The sequence below is a fragment of the Melopsittacus undulatus genome, chromosome 4, assembly GCF_012275295.1.
Source record: "Melopsittacus undulatus isolate bMelUnd1 chromosome 4, bMelUnd1.mat.Z, whole genome shotgun sequence".
NCBI lineage: Eukaryota > Metazoa > Chordata > Aves > Psittaciformes > Psittaculidae > Melopsittacus > Melopsittacus undulatus.
In genome coordinates, this window is record NC_047530.1 from 23060665 (window position 1) to 23086199 (window position 25535).

General features: G+C 37.4%; 1 protein-coding gene across 1 annotated transcript in view; it reads right to left on the reverse strand.

Annotated features, from left to right (window-relative positions):
- Positions 1–1153: 1153 nt before the first annotated feature.
- The window catches only part of TRAF3 (TNF receptor associated factor 3), a 62667-nt gene continuing 38285 nt past the window's right edge, over positions 1154–25535 (reverse strand). The window contains exons 6-13 of the mRNA XM_005149562.3: positions 25146–25250; positions 24100–24267; positions 17316–17396; positions 14569–14643; positions 12678–12770; positions 8271–8411; positions 3464–3638; positions 1154–2236 (exon numbers count right to left, since the gene is read on the reverse strand). Coding sequence (XP_005149619.1) covers positions 1665–2236; positions 3464–3638; positions 8271–8411; positions 12678–12770; positions 14569–14643; positions 17316–17396; positions 24100–24267; positions 25146–25250 — 1410 coding nt within the window. The 3' untranslated portion in view covers positions 1154–1664. The remainder of the gene's footprint in view (positions 2237–3463; positions 3639–8270; positions 8412–12677; positions 12771–14568; positions 14644–17315; positions 17397–24099; positions 24268–25145; positions 25251–25535) is intronic.

A 25535-nucleotide genomic window follows, 5' to 3' on the forward strand; every position in this document is an offset into this window, starting at 1 on the left:
CTTGCTTGTCACAGGCTATTAAATAGAAGCAGATGAACACAGCAGGTTGCAATCAGCATGTTTCAGGGCTAGCAAATGCTTTCTACTACAGTTCAGGCTATTTTTAAGAAAGAAACCCATGCATTCCCCATTTGGATGCTTGTCTGCTATGAAAAGCTGTAATGAGCATATATATTCACAGCCCCACAGAGTTCTTAGATGGGTCCGTTTCAAGTGATGCCACCTTACAACCACAGGCATTAGAGGAAAAATGTCGCCTGGCTTCACAGGGGCCATGGAGACTGTCTAGTCCAAGCTCCATAGGAGCACTGAGCATAATGTTTTGGCACCTGAATAAAATGGATTCCACCATGGCCAAGTCATACAAGCTCCAGAAGCCAAAGAAATGGGCTTTGGCTTCTATTTTGTACATCGCAAGGTACCTAAGGGCTCTGAAGACATGGCTAAACATTATGCCTGATGTCCAATTAAACTACTGTTTCATACATCAGAATTAATCTGAATAAAAAGCTATGGTTTATAAGCAGCACAGCACATCTAAGGCACATATATGCATGCAAGCCACCATCACTGTATTAAGACATTGCTGATTTGTCCTTAAAGAAGCAATGGCTGCTAGTACAGAACAAACATACAGGCTTTTTTCAGCACTAATCCTCCTCCCCAATACTGAAAATACTATATACTGCTGACAGCATAATGTGCAACATATATAGCTTGATTGGAAAGCATGGGGCAGAACTTTAAAAAATGTACAGGATTCCGTTTAGAACTCCAAAGTTCAACAAATGCCCTATTTTAGGGTGAAAACAATTATAAATCTGATAATGATGCACAGCATCCATGAGTGATTTTTCCTTAATTTTGAAATAGTGTCATTAACTACGACATATATTGTAGGTTTACATTTCTAAAGAGAAATAACAGAATTGAATAGTTTTTTTCCTATCACAAGTGATAACCAGTGTTTGATATCTTCTATTTTTCTTCCAAGAAATATCAGTCTATCAACAGTTTTAAAATAAAATGTTTTCTGTAACAATAGAACTTTAAATAAAAATATGATTTTGAGTCAGATACTTTTGAGAAGACATGGATACTTTTCCAACATCTTCTGACAAAGTAATTATTAAAACAGAGACCAGATGAGGCCTTAAAAAGACAATATACTATATTTCAGACAAGATTGCACCTCAGTTTTTCAAATAATATCATAACTGCAACATTACTTCATTTCTTCTTTTAACATGCTGACAATTTCCAGCTAGCCCACGTGTGAAGTTTTTTGTTTTTGTATTCTAGCTTAATAAAATAAAAGTCAGTAATTTAATCAGCACATACTGTATATGTCTTTTCACCTCCAATTGACTAGATCATTAATAAGTTAAAAAAAAATCCTCTCTGACCATAATCATTATCCTCATGAGGGATAAGTGATTCTTCAGAACTTAAGTGTTGCTAGTTCTATTAAAAAATATATCATGGTATGATTTCTTAATGTGTTGCTACTTTCGCAATTGGACCCTATGCAGTTATGCCTTCAAACTCTTCCATCTGTTCCACAAGGTGGTTCTGTGAGCTTTAGGACCTCTGATTGAAGACAAACTGATAAAAAAACCCCAAACGGAGTTGTCTTCTGTTTAATCTGCCTCCCCTATTGTATGTCAGGGGTCTGGTAGATCCGACGTATCCACTATGACTTTAATAAAAATAGTATCATCTTTAATATACGTTCCATTCTCTAGAACAGTTTGAGCCACAAAGACTGGGCAGCCAGATGCAATGTTCATTTCTCCAGTTGGCTTCTTGAAACTGCTGCTGTTTGGATCTGGCTTGAAAGCATCTCCTAAGTGGCGTCGAGACGGTCCCTGATCCATCAGCATGAGAGTCACTTTCTGTTTAAACGGCCAAGGAAGCAACGCATCATATTCTCCACGCATTATGACAAAAAACAGTGATAGGTGCGTCCCCTTTCCCATGCCATCTCCGTTAAGGTAAACTCTGGCACACATCTTGTAGCCAAAGTATCCAGTATAAAAGGGTTGGCTGTACAAGGACAGGGTCTTCCCCATGACTGCCTCTTGCTTCCGACGTTTATAATCTCGAATTTTCCAAATTAATACTCCATTGTAACTGGCAGTTTCCAAAACTTGGAATCGGAGATCCATGTCAGCCAAACGGATATCATGAACACTCAGCATCTGATCATGTCTGCTCAGCTGTGTCTCTAGCAGGCCTGTAAGAAAATGGAAGAGCCTATAGTGAGAAAAAGTGGGTTTGGTTTGGGTTTTTTTTTTCAGAAGACTGTGAAAATCGATCAAACATTGTATATGAAACACTTTCTTCCTCAATAACCAAAGTGTGTTTGGCCACTGATGAAGCAATGTCCACAGACAATAGTTTGCCAGCTAGTATTCTTACAAACTTAGGTGTTAATCATCCATTCAATAAAAGTCAACTATTCAAATGATCTAACTCAAATTTTGTCTGGTGATATAACAGAGGCTTCCCTTTTTTGAGAGATGACTTGGTAGCATTATCTGTAGATTGCCGTTAGCAGTGAAGTCTTTGGAAATGGTCACACATAATCCCTTTGAAATTCAGAAGCACTGCTGATCACTAAAAATATCCTTCTCAGACGTTACTTGTCTCAGATGTGCAGTGCTGTTACCATGTCTAAAGTTCATCGTAAAACCCCACAAAATTCAAACTTAGCTCTGTATTTCATGATCATTTAGCTAGTTTGGAGGAAGGTCTATTCTTAATTTCTCCTTTCCCCCACACGAGAAGGCTACTCCTTGTCTTTGCAGACTGGCAAAACTGGCCAACATAGAACACTGAGATGCAGATGAGTTCTTAAGAAATGTTTGTTTTATACAGATCTAATTAAATGATAATAATTTAATTACTTGCTTTTAATGACTTAAATGATTTACCAATCATTTAAACACTTACATGTGGCCTACACTATCTTGCTAAATGCAAGTTTTCATTTCATTCAGCAAGCATGACAATAACCTCATTCTGAAGCAGATCTTATAGTCTTCTTTGGATCAAATATACCTCTAACAGATATCAGGACAGGTGGTTTCAGGTGGATAACCATACTGTTGATCCATTCATGTGGGAGAAGAGTAATAAAAGAATACTAATCAATATACCAATACTGTATTTAAAGAAGCTGCTGAGCTACTAGATGTCAAAGATTGAGAAACTACTTACAATGAACTAATACTGTATCACGATACACATCAAGAAAACAAAAAAGACGAGGGTCAAGCCTAAGAATCAGTGTGGAAGCAAGGCTTGAGAGGGATTGTAGTTTTATTTAAAAAAACAAAATCAGAAGAATCAGCAGTATTGATGCTTCCACAAAAATCACAATGGGAGTGCCATTCAAAGGACACCATTCTTCTCTTGACAGCACTGCTGGAGTACTTCAGTCCATTGTGCTTACACTTACTTGTATTTCGAGCTCCTTGCCCTGCAGTTTTATCAACACTTTCCAGCTCAGTCACTCTGTTTTGGAGGGATTCTACACTGCTCTTCATGCTGTCAGCTTCCTCCCAGTTCTGTCGGAAGGGACGGATTTCTTTGTCCAGTTCTTTGAGTTTTTCTGCTTGACTGTCTATCACTCGCTTTATAAAACATATATGAGTTAAAATAACAAAAATAGATTATTTTATGCAAATTAAACAGGAATTATAGATCAACAAGATGCATTTTCAATATAAACAAGTTTCACTGATGTCAACTGTTTTAATAACAAAAAACCTTGAAAATTTAGAGGACTAGCGCAAGTATTTATAAAACACTTGTATTTACTGCTGCACAAGTGTTGATATTAGAGCACGACCGGAATTATCAACACAATTATTTAAAAGAAAAGGAATTGTGCTCGTCTAAATTTAAATAAAAACCAAAAAAAATACAACACACCTTCAATGCAAGAACAGTATTCTGAATGTCTATACTGATGTTATGGGCTGATAATTGTTGGGTTTTGTGTCAGAGTGGTCAAGCAACAAAGCATGGGCACAAGAACTTACCATGGTGTGAATCAAATGGCTGCTTACGTGCTTGTGTTTATCCTTGGGTAACAGCAAAATAACTTACCCTTGTAAACATGGAGCAGAAGTATGTATATGTGCGGATAGGTAATCATTAGCAAGCTCTAAGTTTACATAACTCAGCTATCAACGCCTAAGTTATTACATGCCCATAACCATAGCAGAAGCCCTCAAGAGTGTAAGCAAAACTACCACTTTGTTCCACTTAAGCACTTTTAAAATACCCACCATTATTTCCTAAAATTAATAAGCCATGCATGTTGAAGGGGCTTGTTGGTTGATTCATGTTAAGAAAAACAAACAAACAAACACCATACAATTGGTTTTCGAAAGGCATAAAACATAATAATAAAAAAAAATATGAATGCTGGTATTCTATGGAAGAAGAACATTGCAAGCACCTCAGTATAGTACAAATATAAAGGAGAACATATTTCCTAGTCTGCCTCAAATCTGATGGAAGAAATACATAGCACTCACATTATCACAGCTAATTTGGACTAGCAGGAATTTTAGCCAGAACCCCATAATCAGTTGTGAAGTTCACATGATAGAAATATTTAAGACAAGAAACTACTTTTGCTACCACCTACAGTTAAATTTCAAGTCTAACTTTACATTTTATCAGCATATAGTGCCAACATGTGTAAAAATGATTTCTCACTTCTGTCTGAAAAAAAATAGCAGTTGAGTACAAAACAAGAAAATAAAGTTATTTTGCATTTGCCTTCTGGTTAGCCATGTGGATTTGATGTTCCCCACTGATGGGGAAAACACTTCTGCCCCATGCAACCTTCATTTCCCCTTTTAGGCATTTGCTTTCAATCATGTGGTTTCAGATATACTGAAAGTCTGTAACGATTAATTGAAGGCTGTCAATTTGATAAGCCAGCTAGCCAAATCATGTTCTAGGAGTGTTTTATTTTGTTGTGTCTCAAAACCCCTGAGTCATCTAACACATTTCAAGATTAACTATTTATTTCTGTATTAGTGTTTTAAAATGATCGCACTGCAAAATTACAGCTTTGTGAATGAAAGTTGTGTACTGAATCATAAATTCAGGGGTATGATCCTATAAAGTAGATAAAGCAACTTGCTTGGATGTATAAACTATCTGCTACCAACACAGTTATTCTCTTTCATCACTTTGATGGTAATCATAAAATAAGATAGGGAAGGGCTGTTAGCTATACATATAAAAGGAAACACACCATAGAATGGCCTGAATGAACATTGTAAGAGCCAAGCCACAAGATTCATCCATTAGTTCACAGTTAACATGCTGCAGTAAACTCAAGCTGTGCCCAACTCTGATCTTTTTCTTCTATTCACACAAAATATGAACTTTGCAAGGCAAGAACAGTAACATGGTTATGGGTTTGTTCAGTGCCTCAGCACAAAGATGTTCTAATTTCCAATTGGGACTTCCTGGAGCTAACACAGTATTACACAAAACGAATAAACACATTTTTAGATGAACTAGGAAAGTGGTACAGATGCAGAAGATTTGTAAGCTATTCTTTTGGGATAAGTTTACTAAAAGTTGTTACTAGGCACCAGCTTCTCTTCACCAACCTGTGTGCAATAATTCTACCTTTCTACATGCAGAAACAATTCTGGTTTTAGCTGCTTCTACTATGCATTGGCAAGCACATAGTATTTTATCTCCTGTACCTCTTAATAAGAATTGAAGAGATACAGAATAATCAGAAATAAGACTTGAGCTCCTTTATAAAAAGCACTGGGATCTTTATCTTTTTACCCTACAGGGAGTCAACATCCCTCATGCTGGGAGATACTGATGTGGAAAAAACAAAAAGCTAAAGAACACACTGGAAAAAGGAATCAAAGGTAGTACTTGACTAGGAAAACAAATCATGCATCCTCCTCCTTTGAAGGAATATACTACCAATCAAATCATTCTATATTGATATGGTCCCTGCTTCTTTTAAGTACCTCAGCCCACACTCAGCTTCAGACTTTGCTCACTACTATTCTTCCATATTCTACCCACACTGGATGCTGGATGTCAAATTTCCTTTTCACAGGACAGCAGTTGAAAAAGTATCTTACATACTCTTAGTAAAAATACTTTCCCTCAAGAGCAGTAGATAGAACATTAATCTGAATAAAAACATCTCAAGGCTGAGGTTCCCGACAGTGCCCAGACACCTTTGATGCACGAGTTGTGTTAAATGTCCCACAGTATGGATGATGCCAGTTGTGCCCAGTGAAACAGCTGTTCCCAAGCCAAAGAAGGCTACATGACAACTAATACCAAAAAGGTACAAGAAATTATTAGCATGCTATAGGACTTGGGGGAGTAAGCAAGCATTGCTTGCCCCGACCTGAAATGGCTAGGTTCTACACTGGAAATATCTGTGGCTCTTATAAAGCCATGGCTGTTGAACACAACCCAGAAAACGAATGGCTCACAACAGGTAACCAATTCCTTCAGCACCTAGTAGGTAACAGAAAGAGGCTAATTACATTGAGGTGTGTTTCCAGGATGCCCTTAGCAACCTGACTGAACCAGAAGTTACAATAAGTGGAAGGAATCAGGTTAAGATAGGTGTAAAACACAGTCTGGCTTAAAATAACTAAACTAAAATAGCTGGTGAGAAGAAGTAAAAAGGATAGGGGGGAGAAGAAAGAGAAAAGGAAAAATAAATACATAAATAAAAGAACCAAACCCAACAAAACCCATCCTCTCTAGTATTTATTACCAACAAAAAGCTACCTGTTGGAATCTGACAACCATATTGTTCTAAACATATTTTTTTCTAAAACATGTTTTTTTCTAAACACATCATTTGAAAATTGATTTTGCTAACACATACAGCTTGAGGAAATCAAAGATATTGCAATCTGTCATCAAGGCAATCATGAAAAACTCTGTTCTATGTGTTTGCTATTTCCCCTCTCATCACTGGTTATTGAGACAGCATGTGTAAAAACCCCAGGCTTACAAATTAACTTACCTCCTGGTAGATTCAATCAGCAATATCAATACATACAGGGATTAGCTTCCCAGTGTCAGAATGCAATATTGTAAGTATGCAGCCATATCCCAGACTATCATCAGACCAAATAACAATGACTAAGACAGGCTAAACTGGATACTATGTGGGCACAACATGGAAAACAGTAAGTACTATAAAGAGAAACGCTGCTGTTGCCAAACCTAAAGGTTTCCTTATAAATCAACACTGAGGGCCTCAAGATACTGAGCACTTGAATGTGCTGTCCTCTGAATTTAGCCTTACTCTAGGTTGGATAACTATATCTTGCTTGAGTATCAACATTTGTATTTTCATGTGAAGTAAATAGCAAGTGACAAAAGATCATTTTATTTACATTCATTTAAGCTAAATGCTGAAAAATCTGATATGCAGGAGGCATACTAAAATAACATGTAAATGATACTTTCACAATAGCTTGTTAAATATCTCCTGAGGTTTCCCTAATTGTGGTAACTATCATGCAAGCTAGCACAAAATTCAGAGCATCCACATTTCAGGCCAGCTCTGAATGCAAAGTAAAGAATTTCAGCTTGGGCTAAGCACCACACTACAGCATCCAGAGAATTTCTAGTTTGATGCTGGCTTGTAGCCAGGTTATTCAGACCACAAAATAAAAAACTGAGACCTACTAGCAAAGGAATAATTGGATACTTTTCCTCAGATGAAGGACAACAAACATGGATTCAAATGCATTGTACTACATTTGGATTAATTCCACACCAAACTGATCTCAGTCATGATTAATAGTTTTTAAAATACCCGCAAGTAGAAAAGAAATACACATTATACATATGACAGTTTTAAGGTGCTAATCTTGTTCTCCAGTTTTCCAGTCTGACAGTAGTTTCTCAAGCAGTTATTTTTTGGAGAGAAGTCAAAATAGTTATGATTATTCCTCCAATAAGATTTGTTATTTTAATTTCAGTCTTTTCCCTTTTTAAACAGAGCATTTTGTTTTAACATAGGCTAGGCAGCTGCACTGTTTTAGTGAAGTATCTTACTCCAACAGAGCAACCAGCTACTGACCAAGGGTAAGGGGAATAATCACAATAGCTTTATGATAGGGTAAACTCTGTCCCCCCCTTTTTAATTGGAACACCTAACTTCTCAAGTGTAAAGGCACAGAACAGAAGCTACTACCATTTCGGCTTCAATGGGGAGATTCTGAATTTCTTACCTGTAAGTGAAGTATTTTAGATTCATTATTCCGCAGCATTTCCTTCTGTCTTTCAATTTCTATTTCAAAGCTACAAATCTGATTATGTAAAGTTTGTATACTCTTGTTCTTTTCCAAACTTTCATTCTGGAGCAAGGCCACCTGGAAAAAATTCTACAATTACTCCTGCCAGAGTTTATTACAAATACCTGTAACTTTGTTAGTTTTAAGCTATCTTACATATATGAAAGGGATGAGATCCTAGTAAAATCTCTCTCATATCTTGAAAATAAATAAATAAATAAACAAACCCCAATTTTCTGATAGCTGCTTTTGCACTTCCATAGTGTGGTATTGGTACAACTTTGGCTAATGAAAGTGCAGATCGGATACACAAACAGCAAAATAACTTGACTCTAAGCATATTATTTTCTTTATTCAGTTTGTTATTTAATGGGTTGGTTTCCTGGTTTCCACTGACTGACTTGGGAGTTGCTTGGAGTTTGGAAGAATCATCCTATTTAGCTCTAGATCAGTGTAAAGAACTCGAGCCCAGCAAAGAAGGGATACCAGAGAGAAGCTGAGCAAATGAAAAGTTGGTCGGGAAGAGGAATATTAATCTTCCCCACCTATCACAATCAATCCTGATTGATAGCAAATTTAAGGAGAAACATCATCTGCATGGGATTGGCTTGGCTTCACAAAATATGGTGATGAAAACTCCTGAAATGAATGAATACAGAAGGGAGCCATGTATTTGAAGGAAAATCCAATGGTGCCTACTAGTACAAAAGAATAAAGAGCTACAAGCAAAGGATTATATTCTCTCTCTGTATTGACATTTTATGAATTCATTAATTAGTGAGTCATTCTGATTTTAAAACATGAGCCTTGTTAGAAGAGTATCATATAATATCTATTCCTTGGGGATGAAAGTAATACAGTAAATATTCTGTCACAGTATTTTCTGCTCTGCTCATTAATGTGGTTTGAGGAAGGGGGTTGCTTTTTGCTGGTGGCTTGCTTTTTTTTCTTAAAAAAAACAAAAAGAGAAGAATCTCATTTTTCCCCAGGTAAGATAATTCAATGGCAAAAATGTAGAGAAAATACACTTGACGCAAAATTACGTTTGGAAATGCCCTGACTAGTTTCACAGACAGATCATTATATGGATAAGAAGCAGCACCATTTCTGATCCCGGAAAATCTTGGTAAATATTCCACATTAAGACCACTTGGATGCGTCATGTTCCCCCCAAAAATACACACCACCACTACCAATACATGTGCTATGTTGAGGTCATGCCACTTATACTTCTGATGTAGATACCACTGTAGAATTCCACCACCTTAACTGCCCTCTAATAAGTCATAGTTGAATCACTAATATATCACTACTGTCGAATCACACTCCTAGACTCAAGAAGCAAGCCTGTTTAAAAGGGCAAATAATTTCAATATCTACACTAGCCTAAACTAGACAAGACTTTCGAAGTCCACAGGCATTCAGCATGTTCATCAGAGGCCCAAAAATACAGATACCATAACACATAGGTATCTTTTTTTCAATATACCATAGCACATGTGCATATACACAAACACATTAGTTCCCCATTTTATATATGGAAAAACTGTCAGAAGAGGCTCAACAGAAATGAGACAAAGCTATTTTTTGCCACTGCAGAGAGAGAAACAATCTTGAGGCTGAAGGAATGCATCGTTAGGTACTAGAGAAAATTTTCAGGAACAAGTTTAAATTTAAATCAGCATCCTTGCCTCCCACATACTTCAGATCTGCTGGGTAGCCACTTTTAATTTTTTGCATCCTCCATTTCCTTAATGAATCAGAGTTCTTTAGTTAACTGTGATCTTTACATTCCTCTTTTCTCATTGTTTCCTCCCCAGGCCTCCCAGTCATAAGGCAGTTACATTCTGTGTCACTAGCATTACATTTCCATTTCTGTACTGAGTTATAAAACATGGGCCTGTCATGTACTGAGATTTTCCACGCAGTTTTACAGAACACAAGAAAAATAGAATTATGTCCTGCAGCCCTTAGTCATCTGTCATTGCTAAGCCAGTAACTGTAGTTAGGTGGTAATTTGTGAATAAGAAATCTTTAACTCTAAATATCTTAATTGCATCTGACATAAGTCTTTGGAACTCTAGTTAAAAAAAAAAAAAGCATGGCAAAGGAAACAGCATCTGTTTACAAACTGCACCATTTAACTTCCCTTACTTCCTTGTCCTATTTTAAATATTGCTAGGACAAAGCATGCTCTATTCTACAGTTTTTCAGATTAGCTATTTCTTATTGCTTACAAAAAAGAACGGAAGAAACTTCACACCACAAAGAAATGGATTAAAAAGGCTCCATGTTTAAGTCATGTATTAAAAAAGAGAAAACAGTTTATACCACATTTCTTTGAGAATGTGACAAAGTCACATTAAGAGAGACTTATGTTCAACTCATTATTTCCAAGATCACAAAACCCGTGGGAGTTCAGTCTGTCCCATCAGAGTGAACAAAGCATGAAATTTTAACTTGCCCCACAAGGTTTTGATTCAAGATTTTACATTTGACCTTCTCTTACTGTTCTTTGCCAACAGCACCATTAAAATACTAAACTGATAACACAAGCTTTGCAGCTCTGAAGACTTTCAGTTTGCATAATCCACAAGCACTGTTAAAGAGCTTGGTCACTGGGAGCAGGCAACTTCTCCTTTCTCTTCCATACACATCACAGTGAGTACCCCAAATGAAATTTTGACCCTACAGAAACCAACATGACTTCCACTGACTTCAGCAGGGCCAAGATTTCTGTAATATTTACCAGCTAAATTAACTTTGCACTGTTATAAATTAATTTCTTCTCAAAGAAAAGAACAACAATAAACTTACAATCATTTTGTTACCCCTCTCTAAAATAAAGTCACTGACATATGATATGTGGTTAGCTATTCTGGTAACTTGGCATGGTCTTGGGATTTCCAGTGATTCAACTCTTTATTATGAATAGGAAGAAGTCTACAAAGCAGGAAGTAAAAAGAAAAAAAAGATATATATATATATAAATGGACAAACAATGATAAGAAGTTATGTCCTAAATGAAAGTTAAAGCAAAAATTGAACAGTAGTAAAGTGTAGAGTAAGTAAAGTTAAGAGACAAACATAGAACTGCTCGGTAGTTTTTAAATGACAAAGAACCTCTCAGGTCACTGACAAAAGGCAGAACAATCTATATGGAAGTCACAGGGAACTTGTGGGGTTTTTTTCCTATGATGTAAAATAAATTGTATAGTTTTAATCAAGACTAATGAAAAAACCCTAAGGATATGAATTTGTATCTGTCAAAATCAAAAAGTCTGTGATTCCTACATTAACAAAGAGATTCAAGTGCAAAAGCAAACTTAAGTATTGTTATTGATCATCAAAATTAAGCCCTACACATATAGTAAAATTCTACCTAAAAAACACTACACTAGACCACATTCCCAGGTTCAGTGGTTTCCTCATGGGACCTTAATTTCAAAAACAAGCAATCCAGGGACAAAATGTGCTGGGGACAAAAACCAAAATCGTATTTTGCTGTTGCTGTTAACTTCTGTTTTAAAAATGTACTTTCTGTAGCTGTAGTAGCTTGCTGGAAACCAATGCATATGGAATCACTGTAGGTCAAGAAAAGAATATGCCTATTAGGCAGAGTTTGCTAACCTCAAAACAGTGATTTGTTCTGAAGTTTTGCAGTTGTGTATCAGATGCCTTAAATTTTATTTGCAGACAGATGGCTAAGTCATCTATATGACAGATCATAGACGATACTGATATGATTTCCAGCACCTCCCAAATTGCAAACAGCCTAAAACCAGGAGTCCCAAGTAAGCACTGCAACGTGAACTTCATTGTGGTCTACCACGAAACTAGAAATCATCGTGCCCAGGAGTTACAGTAGGTTTAATTTAATTAACCTTTGCAGGTCATTAAGTTTGGAGAGCAAGAAAGAACAAAAATAAATAAAATTACTGGTTTATTACATGCTATTTCTAATAATGTTACCTCTGGAAAAATACTGAGGTAGCAAAAATACAGCTCATAGCTGCCACAGCTTTTTGAAACCTCCCCTTTTGTAAGAAGGCAGCTCATATTAAATTTCCTATTTAATACTGGACTTTTTATCTACATGAAGATAGTGTTTTAGTTAAGTTACCAATGAGGAAAACTGTATATGGAGTTGTGAAGCCAAGTTTCTCACAGCATTTTGTTATAACAAAGGTACCAGATATACTAAATGGCTTGACTGCTTTTGGAGCCTACCAGTGCTTTAGCTGTACTGTTGAACAGCCGTTAAACAGAAAAAAAGTGCTTCTTCCAGTACTTTTATATGATTTAAAGAAATCAATGAATATTAGAAGTGAGTAGAAGATATACCTTATTTTCTAGAGCATTGCTCCACTCTTTCAATAAGTTAACATGCTGCACTGCTGAGCTGGCTTCATGTGCTTTAATTTGTTGGTTTGTTCCCTGTGACAACAAAGAATTTATACATTTTAGCCAATTCCACTCCTTTTAAACCTATAAAGAAAGAGTATATCAAGACATCGAACCAACACTACATATTTTGGTTCACAGATGCACATTGTAGAACTGTAGAGAGAAGGGAAATCTACTCAGGAATTTGCAAAAGTCAGGAACACATTTAATATCGCAAGTGTTTTATACAACTGCCATATATCTCCATCCACTGTGCTTGATACATCAGAGACAATAAAGATGAAAAAGATTTACAAAACTAATTATATTTTAGAGTCTTTTGTGTAGCTTTACACTAAATAAAGCACAATAAAACTCTTGAGTCATACAAAACCTAGAAAGTCCAATTCCCCTAACTGTAATTTAAAACTTCTGCTGTATTTCATGAACAGCTTCATAAGCACTGAATTTTCCCTCAGTTGAGTATTAAAGACAAATATTTAAGATAAATTTATCATCACTGGAAGCTGCCAGCTTTATAAACTATTTTGAGAGATATTACAATGCCTAGTTTGTCATCTTAAGATGTTACCATGATTGCTCTATGATATTCAGATATGCTGCCTCTGCACAACCTAGAAATGCTGTTACAAATAACCACTATATAAAAAGTTTACAGAACACACATAGATCATATACAGAGTACATAAGATGCAGACCATATTACTTTATTTGTATGTTGCTGCATTACACGTACTTCTATTAGAGTTTTGCAATGCAGAGTATATTAGCTTTGATGGTAGATATGCTGCAAAACAACTGAAAGGGTTTCAATGATCCTCAAGGTATGTACTCTATATAAATTACTAAAAATATATATGTGGATATATGTACATATATGCACACATATACATACATAAAATGAATGGCAATACATACGACATAACAGTGGGCAGGGTTACGGCATTGATCAGTTCTACCACGAAGAGCATTGCTGTTAACTCTTAAAATGATGAATGCTCGTATTTAAGAACCTGGAAATACCTGCAGGAAGTAATTTATTGAGAAGTGCTGCTGCTTACAGTTTTTGTCTCTCAAAGTTGTCATGGGCTAACAAATGAATCACACTGTCAGATAAACTCAGTATTTTCCTGTCAGTGGTTTCTGAAGGTTCCTCATCTCTTTATTATATAAGCATCCAAATTCCCCAAGATATATGACAAGGGAAGGAGAATATTGGAAGAGACTGGAATAAAAATTCTGAAACTAAATCTGAGGTCTGGTTTTCTTACTTTTTTCTTTCTTTAAATATTGCAGGGATTGCCAGGATTAAAACCTACAATTTATTTTCTTAAATGTCAAGCTATGCTTTGATTATACACCTATGTGCACAGAGACATATGAATGCACATAAAAATACATGTTGTGTGTTAACCTATGCTTAACCTTAATAAAAATATTAAGACACACAAATGAGAGAAAATATAAACATACTTAGCTCAAGAAAATTATGTATTTTCATAGAAACAACTGAAGTTACTAGTCTATTTTCTGAAGAATAAAAGTAACTTCCCTTTTATTCTAAGTTTAAAAGTTCTTCAAATGTATCATCTTCCTATTTCAACATGATGCACATAACTGAACTCCCAAACCACTGCAGGAATGTGTGGGCTTTTTTGTATCGCTTATTTTTAAAATGCAAAACCGAACATCTGCTGCATAATCACTTGGTGCAACTGGATCACTTTTTCTTAACCAAGACTACAGAAGTCCAGAACTTTCATGTCAAAGAGTTAGGTTCTATTTGCAGACTTTCATCAATTGGGAAGTATAATTGTTATATACTGACCTGAAAAGTGCAGCCATAACGCTTAAAACTACAGGTACTTGGGGCATTAATACATTCTGACAAATGTGCATTCAACTGCAATAGGAAAAAAATGTGAGTTTTGGCAAAAGACGTTTGCATGATAATGCTCAAAACATAAAGGGCACAGGTTATTAGATTTGTATTGTGTGCCATTTGCAGAACATACAATACACGTGTGTATATTTTCTCCAGTCTGAAGTGCAAATACTATATATACACATATGTAAACCACACGCACATGCCAATACAGTATACAGTGTGATACATTTAATATACAGTGAAACTTTTACTAAAGACTATTTCAGTAGGCAACCCAATTAAAAAAATTAAAAAAAGCAAACAGAAAGAACACACTACTATTATTTCTATTATTTCGTTTGACTTTAGTGAATGGCTAATGTCTTCTCAACAAGTGATTTTTTACTGGTGCTCTGAGCAAGTCTGAAGATCAGTTTCACTGTAGTAAAGTACATTTTTTCTAATTCTAATTTCATGAGGAACCGATTTTTCAAAACATAACATGCAATTCTCTTCATGCCTGAATTTAACAGTTAAGTTACACAAAAAAGACTAAACAAGTACTGTATGAAACAGACACAGTTTTAGAATAGGTACAGTTCAGTTATTTTAAAGAAAATGCAGTACACGGGAGTAAAATTGATTAGTAAAATGCCTGCATTTTTCACAGATTGAGATTTATTCCAGTATCTTGGATTATTATGAGCACAGACCACTTTTCATTTGAAAATGAACCAATTCACAGAAGCATATACATATATACAGACAGAAGCCATTGCAGCACAGAGGGCAGCAGCTGGATGCAAACTGCCCAAAAGTTGGAGCAAGAGCCATTTCTGAAAGGGACAGTGCAATAAACACTCTCTGTTCAAAAACATGATCTGCAGTTCATATTTCCCTCAAAGCAGACAGGAGCTAGAGCGCAGCTCCTCAGCTGCCATCACTCTTTAGGGTTTCAAAAACTCATTTGAAATTCCCACACCATAAGCCCCACATGACTCAGCTCATCCACCTCCATAGAAAGAGGTAGTGAACTAATGCTGCTTTGGACACATAGTTCTGGTAAAGACAGGTCAGTCTTTAAAATCTGACACCGAGATGAAATTGGTCACTCATCTCCGATATACACCTATTATGTTCTAAACACTACTTGCAGAAATTCAGAGTGTAGTTTCAAGACAGGTGGTTCAGAAAAAAAGTAAGACCAAATAAGAGAGAGAACATGTGGTACAACAGGCTTCAAAGAATGCCACATTTTCAACTTCTTAAACTAGAAGTCTGCCAAAGAGTTATGAATTAAACATTAAAAATTGCCTTTTATTCTACAGTAAGATAGTCATTTGTTGTACACTACAGAATTTTCTCAAACTGTTAGGCAGGCATTTTCCCGTTTTCCACATTAAAGTCATTGTCCCTAGTCATGCAGCTAAGTAATATCACATTTTCACAGTATCAGAAAAAAATTAAGCAGCATACAGCAACAGATGATGCAGGGCAAGATGACTGTTTAAAATTCTGTTGCTAATGGTGGTTTCAGAATCCACTTCTGACTATATGTGTAACAACCCGGCCTTTAATGAATGGGTCAATTCCTACTAGCACTCAGATATACCTCAAAGTAACCACTGAAGATGTAAGAATATGCCTAAAGTGTTCCAGAACCAGGATCTAAACTTGGAAGAAAGCACTCATAGAACTGGCTCAATGTATATATTTTCTCATTTCGTAGCTGCTCAGTCTCTCCTAATAGGTACAGTATCTATCATGTATTTCATTATCATGGGGGAAAAGACTACCCCTGTGTTTGGTAGGTGCACTACAACTCGATTAATAATTTACAAGTGTAACTGAAAAATCTTATAAATCCAACTAAGGAAGTAAGTATCAGAGAAATGCTTATCCTCAGATAACTTTACTTTCTTTAAATGAGGCTTACAGAGAGCTGAAGACTTAAATAAGCTCTTTCCCATCCTTGGAGAATAAGTTCTATTTTAGGAAAAAAAAATAAACATATCAACTCTGACAGATGCTACTTAAATTATTTAATGCACAAGAACATAGATTTGCTCAAAAAAGAATAGATTTGATTTTTTTTTACTCTGGTCTTTATAATTTTCCTACAAGCTTCTCTACATTAAGACATTGTTATGCATTGTTGCATTTGGCTGTTGGAACTTTGTACCGATATTACTTCGTATCTTACACTAATTCTATGTGTAAGTTATTTTTTCTCAAATTTAACAGACTTAATAATAATTTAAGTTTTCCTATTGAATGATTCTACACATTTATATGATTTTTCTGATCTTTACTAACTCCTGTCCGTGTGCACTAAATAGTAAATCCCCCTTTTTATTTTAAGATAAGCTAACCACCCAAGATGCTGCTCTATCACACTCAACAAATGCTTCAAATGGGCCAAGTGCAGGGGAAGAGCTAGTAAAAATGAAAGCAGGAAAGACATGCGCTAATCTTGGGCAAGCAAAGTATAATAATAGCATAAATCTCAGAAATTACATCTTTTAAAATATTTTTTCAAGAAATCATTAAAAATATTTGGGTGTTATCACACTTAACTGTGTGGTAGAAAAAGCTTTTCTTTAGATCTCACATTTTAACAAAAAAATGGCTTCTGGCAAAATTCTTGCGAGATCTTCCTAAAAAGATATATTTAATTTTTCAGCACAACACTGAGCATGACTTCTTACCTCGCTCCTCATGAGTGTTTTAACACTACATTTATGAGGACATGAAACCATGACACACGGGCAGTCTGTATCTTCATGTTTCTACAGAGGGGAGAAAAAAAAAAAAGGCAAACAAACCACAAATCAACTCTTACTCTGAAATTAAAGAGAGCACTTACCTGCAAAGAAAAGCATCCCACAGTAATTAAAAACACACACACAATCTTTTTCAGTGTTCACCCCAATTGTGCAGTTACAGAACTGTAATTGCTTAAACATCAGTTTATGCTTTCAACAGATATGCTTGTCTTATGAAGCAAAAATTAAGGGGTGGTTGTATTTTCCCATGCAGAGTAGAAAGTTATTTGCTTCCCATTTTATTATTTTCACTTAGAGCAATGAAACAACAAGAAGTTTAGTCTTCTTCCTGAAGAAACAGTGACAAAAATGGGCATCTTTAAGAGCAAGCAGCAACACTGCAGATACCCTTTCTAGTAAGGGTATATCATGCAGCTTTAGGAGCCTACTGCCCTACAAACTTCTTTAATGGTTTATCAACTACAACTAGAAAACTAGAAAAGTAATACTCCCTTCTATCATCTATTCCTTAATTTTATTTCCCTTCCTCTCTTCTCTAACCTACTCAAACTATCTGGCAAAGACTGTAACACTGACTCTCAGTTCATGAGAAAAAGACAACATGCTACTTCTCAGCCCTCTTTCCAGTTCTCTTCACTCCACATCCCAGGGCCCACCCACTGAAACCATGGGTAGCCTTTCCAATGACTTCAGGATGTAACAGAGTAATCCCATTCCAGTGGCAGAATCCTCTTCCTACTGACCACCATAATACTGCCCAAGTACAAACTTTAGAGAAGCACTTTTAAGTAGTTTTTTGGATTATTCAGAGAACACCTGTCCAAGTCCATCTACCTGGACCCATGCAAAACCATTTGATGCTGTCCTGGATGACATCCATGTTTATAAATTGAAGAGACATGGACTTGAGGGATGGACCACTTGGTGGATAAGGAATTGCCTAAACGGTTGCACTCAAATAGTTGCAGTCAATGGCTTGAGGTCCAGATGGACACCAAAGGTGAGTAATGCTTCTCAAGTGTCACTATTGGGACTGGAACTGTTTAACATCTTTGTTGGTGACATGGACAGTGTTATTGAGTGCACCCTCAGCAGGTTTGCCAATGACACCAAGCTGTGTGGTGCAGTCAACGCACTGGAGGGAAGGGATGGCATTGAGAGGGACCTTGACAAACCTCATGATGTTCAACAGGCCAAGAGCAAAGTCCTGCACCTGAGTCAGAGCAATCCCAAGCACAACCACAGGTTGGATGGAGACTGGACTGAGAGTAGGACCTGGGGGTGGTGGCTCGCTAGAAGCTCAACATGACCTAGCAGTGTTTCCAGCCCAGAAAGAGATAACCACTTAGAGAGCAGACTTTGGCCTCTTCAGGAACATGCTTAGTATGGTCCCATGGGATATAGCCCTAGAGGGCAGGGGGGCCCAAGTCTGTTGGTTGGTATTCAAGGATCACCTGCTACAAGCTCAGGAGTGTTGCATCCCAACTAGAAGGAAGTGCAGCAGGAGGGCCAGGAGATTTCTTTGGATAGATAAGGAGCTGCTGAGGAAAACTCAAAGGAAAAAAAAGAGGCTTATAAAACATGGAAGCAAGGACAGGAGGAATGGGAAGAATACAGGAATGCTGTCCAGGAAGCTAGGGACCAGGTTAGGAAAGCTAAGGCCTAGTTAGAATTAAACTTGGCTAGGGATGTTAAAGATAACAGGAAGGGATTCTATAGGTACATTGCAGACTAGGGACAACGTGGGCCCTCTCTGGCAGCTATCAGGAGAACTGGCTACACAGGATTTGGAAAAGGCTGAGGTTCTGAATAAGTTCTTTGCCTCAGTCTTCACTGGCAAAGGCTCTGACCACACCACCCAAGTCTTGGAAGGCAGACACAGGGACTGTGAGAATGAAGACCTCAGGCCCACTGTAGGAGAGGATCTGGTTCGAGACCATCTTAAGAAAGTGAATGTGCACAAGTCCATGGGACCTGATGAAATCCATCCACAGGTCCTGAAAGAGCTGGTGAATGAAGCTCCTAAGCCACTGTCCACCATATTTGAAAAATCATGGCAGTCAGATGAAGTTCCTGATGACTGGAAAAAGGGAAACATAACCCCCATTTTCAAGAAGGGGAAAATGGATGACCCAAGGAATTACAGAGCAGTCAGTCTCACCTCTGTGCCTGGCAAAATTATAGGGCAGATCCTCCTGGAAGCCATGCTAAGGCACATGAAAAACAACAAGGTGCTTGGTGACAGCCAGCATGGCTTCACTAAGGGGAAATCCTGCCTGACCAATGTGATGGCCTTCTATGACGGGGCTATGGAAATGATGGACAGGAGTGGAGCAGTTGATGCCATCTACCTGGACTTGTGCAAAGCGTTCGAGACTGTCCCACACAACATCTTTGTCTCTAAACTGGAGAGACATCAGTTTGATAGATGGACCACTCAGTGGGTAAAGAACTGGCTGGATGGCCACAAGCAGAGTTGTGGTCAACGGCTCAATGTCCGTCTGGAGACCAGTAACGAGTGGTGTCCTTCAGGGATCGGTGTTGGGACCGGTCTTGCTCAGCATCTTTGTCAGTGACATGGACAGTGGGACTGAATGCGCCATTAACAACTTTGCCGATGACACCAAGCTGTGTGGTTTGGTGGATACGCTGGAGGTAAGGAATGCCATCCAGAGGGACCTTGACACGCTTGTGAGGTGGGCTGATGCCAACCTTATCAAGTTTAAACGTGACAGGTGCAAGGTCCTACACCTGGGTCGGATCAATCCCAGGCACAGCTACAGGTTGGGCAGAGAAGAGATTCAGAGCAGCCCTGCGGAGAAGGACTTGGGGGTGTTGGTCAATGAGAAAATGAACATGAGCCAGCTTCAGTGTGTGCTCACAGCCCAGAAAGCCAACTGTATCCTGGGCTGCATCAAAAGAAGCGTGACCAGCAGGTCAAAGGAGGTGATCCTGCCCCTCTGTTCTTGTGAGACCTCACTTGGAGTATTGTGTGCAGTTCTGGTGTCCTCAGCATAGAAAGGACATGGAACTGTTGGAACAAGTCCAGAGGAGGGCCATGAGGATGATCAGGGGACTGGAGCACCTCCCATATGAAGACAGGCTGAGAAAGTTGGGGCTGTTCAGCCTGGAGAAGAGAAGGCTGCGTGGAGACCTCATACCTGGGGAAGGACTATTCATTAAGGACTGTAGTGATAGGACAAGGGGTAACAGGTTGAAATTTAAACAGGGGAAGTTTAGATTGGATATAAGGAAGAAGTTTTTTACTGTTAGGGTGGTGAGGCACTGGAATGGGTTGCCCAGGGAAGCTGTGAATGCTCCATCCCTTGCAGTGTTCAAGGCCAGGCTGGACAGAGCCTTGGGTGACATTGTTTAGTGTGAGGTGCCCCTGCCCATGGCAGGAGGGTTGGAACTAGATGATCTGAAAGTCCTTTCCAATCCTAACTGTTCTATGATTCTATGAAAGCCAACCATGTCCTGGGCTGCAACAAAAGGAAGACAACCAGCAGGTTGAGGGAGGTGATTCTCTCTCATTAGACCCCACCTGGAGTACTATATTCAGCTCTGGGGCCCCAAAAATAAGAAGGACATAGACCTACTGCAGCAACTCCAGACAAGGGCCACCAGGATGAACAGAGGGTCTTGGAGCACCTCTCCTGTGCAGAGAGGCTGAGAGAGCTGGGCTTGTTCAGTGTGGAGAAGGCTCAGGGGAAAGCTTCTAGCAGCCTTCCAGTACCAGAGGAGGGCTACAATGAATCTGGAGAGACACTTTTACAAGGGCATGTAGCAATAGGACAAGGGGGAATGGCTTTAATCTGTAAAAGGGTAGATTTAGATTAGTTATTAGAAAGAAATTCTTTACTGTGAGGGTTGAGACACTGGAAAAGGTTGCCCAGAGAAGTTGTGGCTTCCCTCTCCCTAGAAGTGTTCAAGGCCAGGCTAGATGGGGCTTTGAGCAACCTGGTTTAGTGGAAGGTGTCCCTGCCCATGGCAGAGAAGTTGGAACCTGATGATTTTAAAGGTCCCTTCCAACCCAAACCATGGTATGAGTCTATGAAAAATATAGTAATTTAGAAGCATTTCAGGCTACTAATTTCTGATTTAAGAACACAATGTCCTTATCTGCCAGAAGTATAGGATGAAAAAAGAGAAAAGAAAACCCAACTTTTGAGATGCTGTAAACAAAAGAAAAGAAATTGAGAAGTTATCCCACCTTGTGACAGTGCAGGCAAGACAAATGCAATCTAAAAACCAGTGTACTAATGCTAACTAAAGAGTCTGCCTCCAACAATGGGGATTTCCTAGCCCATGGGTCATGGGATTGTATGAAGATAGGAACCATACACACTCTGGTAAAATTATTTTTGTTTCCATTTGCATACATTTTTCCTCAGTACGATCCCTTTATCTCCATTTTCAGTTCAAGCCACTGAGGCCTGATTTAGACATTATTAAATTAGAGAAAATTTTAGGCTAGAAATGAACTTAAGCTCTGGGTGACAAAACTCAAATGAGAATTTAATAGGAGCCTTTCATACAAATGTACAGTCTTACTCAGCTTTTGATTCTTGTTACTAAAGTATGAGGTAACATTTTATCAGGCCACAACAAGAAAAATCTGTATTTCTATAGTAACTGAAATTTTTAAAATCTAGGAAAAAAATTAGAAACAGCAGTCAATTGCTAATCTTCTAATTGCAGAGCTTTCTACACCCTTAAAGCAGCATGGAAGCAAAACTGTCCTTTTTCTTCGTACTGAAACACATTGATTGACTGATGGCCTGGCTTCACGAACAAAGATTTGGGAATGGCTTTACCCATGCTTACTACAAGCATGACGAGGATTAAAAGGGCAATGTGGGATAGGCAAATCCAGTTGGAAAAAAGGCTGCTTGGTCATTCAGGATGTTTCTGAATAAGACTGTCATCATAAGCCAATGATAACATGAGAACACATAATACTGCTTAGAAATGTTCTGATTTACAAATGTAGATTTGCTAAGAACTCTTAAGGGCAGGTATACAGCGGTATCAACTTTAATACAATCAAAACAGTGACATCTCAACATAAAACTACATTTTAACCAATCTCTTTGGCTCTCTGGATAAGCCATTTCTATTACCTCTCAAAGCTACTCAGAATTCCGTTACTTGGGATTTTGGAGAGCAGTTACTTTATTTACACACATTCTTTTCTCTACTTCAGAGTAATATGCCATTCTTGTTTCCGATGTGTATGCCTAAATTAGGCTTTGCTGTGAACTAAAAATCTGATAGACTAAAGCCATTTCAGCTTCTAAGTATCTTGAAAGGTACCACTAGTTCAAAGATTTCATAAATGTTAAACCCATCAACATCTTACAAAAGAGAAATCTCTTAAACTAAAACAGGATTCTAGGTTCCTCAAAACCTAAGAAGGATTTCAAGGCTATGACAAATTTAACTACATTGCTCCTACAAAAAGAAATTGCTACAAAGAACCTGTGAGTATGTTGCTTAGATATGGAAATCCAGTTTGTATAACAAGACATATTTAGCACTCACTGATTTTGTCTGTTAAGATACTACACATTCTTTAATGTCACTCTGTTGCCTCACATCGGTTCCCAGCCTAAAGAAAACCCTGGGAGAACAGCATTCATAACCTAACTAAACACAGGTTCACCTCTGTATCAGAATGTGTAAGAATAAACACAGTGTAAGCTTGATTTTCACATCTCAGATACCTTATGCTAGGTAAATGCACAATAATTAAAGTACCAGCCCTTGCAAGTATACACTCAAATTATTGAAAGCCAGATCTACATCAGAACTTGGTGTGATTCTACCTATACCTTTTTGTAACAACATCTCTGAGCAAAGAATGCTTTTTTATTGTTGTGAAACTCCACCTAACAAACAATACACAAGAACTCCACCTAACAAACAATACACAAGAACACAAATGAAAATTAAATTTTCATCACTCTTACTATACTGAAAATCCAAGACTGTCAAACTATGGAAACTATATACACAGAATTTCTTTCAAAGTGTTAAAATTACAGCAGGAGGGTTTCAGCATAATTCAGTTCAATGTGAAATAACACAAACACAGGCAGTTACAATTCTATATGTAAAGCAGGTACGACTTTCTCAACCTCTGCCTTATACTTTTAACTCACAATATGCTACTTGTCAGACAACCTACTTGTATGCCAAGAACAGCAGTAAACTGTGCCTAGGCCTGTCAGGTATGCTGGTTATGCCAAAATACAATTTGTTTTTACACTATTTCCTCCTTTCCTCTCGTAGGATTATATAGAAAGATACAATTTTTCCAGCCAATTGTTATGCTTATGCTTGTCCTGCACAATATTTAATTGTTGTCATAGTAGTTGCATTTATTATATCTATCTAAGCAAAATAAAAAAAAAACAGCAAAAATTACTTTAGTATCAATGTAATGCAGTGGACCTGATTTATTTTTTTTAAATGCAGTATCAGAACAGGAGATTAAAAAAAAAAAGAAAAAAAAAAAGAAAGTGCTTCCCACTCAATTCAGCAACTCTTTTCACAGAAAAATGCATGTTTTGAGTGTCAGCGGCTTACTAATTGCGGCTGAGAGGCCAAGGCTCTACGGGCAGCTACACAGAAGCACAAGAAGAGTTATTACTCAACATTAATATATGGAATTTTGGTCTACATACACAAGAAAATACCGCACCTGCAACATAATCATTGGAACTTGGCTTTTACAGTATTTACAAGTTGTCTCCCGGTATTTACAGGTCTTCTCTACATGGTCTGGCAAATCTTTTCTCAGTATTTTTTCTTTGCAATCAGCACGAGGACACGAGAGTTCTTCAAACTGACAATCAGTTTTCAAATGCATCTGAAAGATTTAAAATATTAGTCAAGCTAACTAAGTTTTGTGTATGCCTTCTATCCTGTGAAGACATCCCTCATTCAAAGTTAATCTGTGCACTGTATTATGCAAGAACAAATACTAACAAACCTACTCAGGAATGCATTTCTGGCTTTACACTCCCATTACCTAGAGAGCAGATTTCATTGTATTACAGATGTACACAAACTACTCTTATACCAAAAGCATTTTAACACAGTCTGAAATTCCACACAGGCTATTTAAACAAAATGTAAACATTCTTCTTCAAGGTATATTATTGCACACAAACATAGATGCCATTTTCAGTTGTTTAAGTACCTGAACTTGCTCATTTAAAGCAAGTACCTACACATCTCACTGCAAACTGCTGTGTAGTCATACCTTACAACTGTTAAATTGCTGGATTTCTTTCTGCTATACTACACCTTCATGAAATAAAGCTACAGGTTATTTTGTGCAAGTTTGGAGAAGCCTAAGGTTTAACTCCACACATAAACTGCCACTTATATGACAGGATTAAGACTAGTAAATAAAACCACATAAAAAGGAATTAAAATTTCTCACATTTGTGAAGCACACATTTTTCCCCAATTTTAGTTCTCCCTTCAGTTCTCACTTGCTTCAGACATTTACAGTCACGCTTTAATGTTGCACAAGCACAAGCTTTTGTTTTTACTACAATTCCTTACAGCTGATAAAAAGTTAAGTTTCAAAACAGTTTAACTATTCTGACATTTATAAGTTCTGACATTTATAAACAACTAGTATGAGCATCTCAAGAAAAGGACTGTGGTTTTAATTTGCAAGATTTCTTCTCATTCTTTAACTGACAAGGAAGTTTATGACTATGTTAAAATACTCACCAGTAATTGACCCAAAGATAGCTGTTCCTTACAGCCCTTGCTTTCATTTCTGCAGTATATTTGAAGGGCAAGTAGTTCTCTCCTGCAACAATTATCTTTAAATACCTGAAAAATTAAAAATCACTTCATTTTAGAAATTTAAAACCACTCAAGAATATGCAACTTGAAATAAAGTAGAAACCATACAATTTGGCTACAGCAGCGTCATTTAATTCTAGCTTTATGTGCCAGAAATAAAATCCTACTATTCAATTTTTCTTGAACATGAACATCACAGATTCCTCCACCATGGAGCAGTCCAGTGAAAGAGAGTATTTGGATAATTACTGTTTTGCTACAAATACAATAAAGGGAAAGGTAGAAAACAAAGGACTAACGTTTTTGCTATTT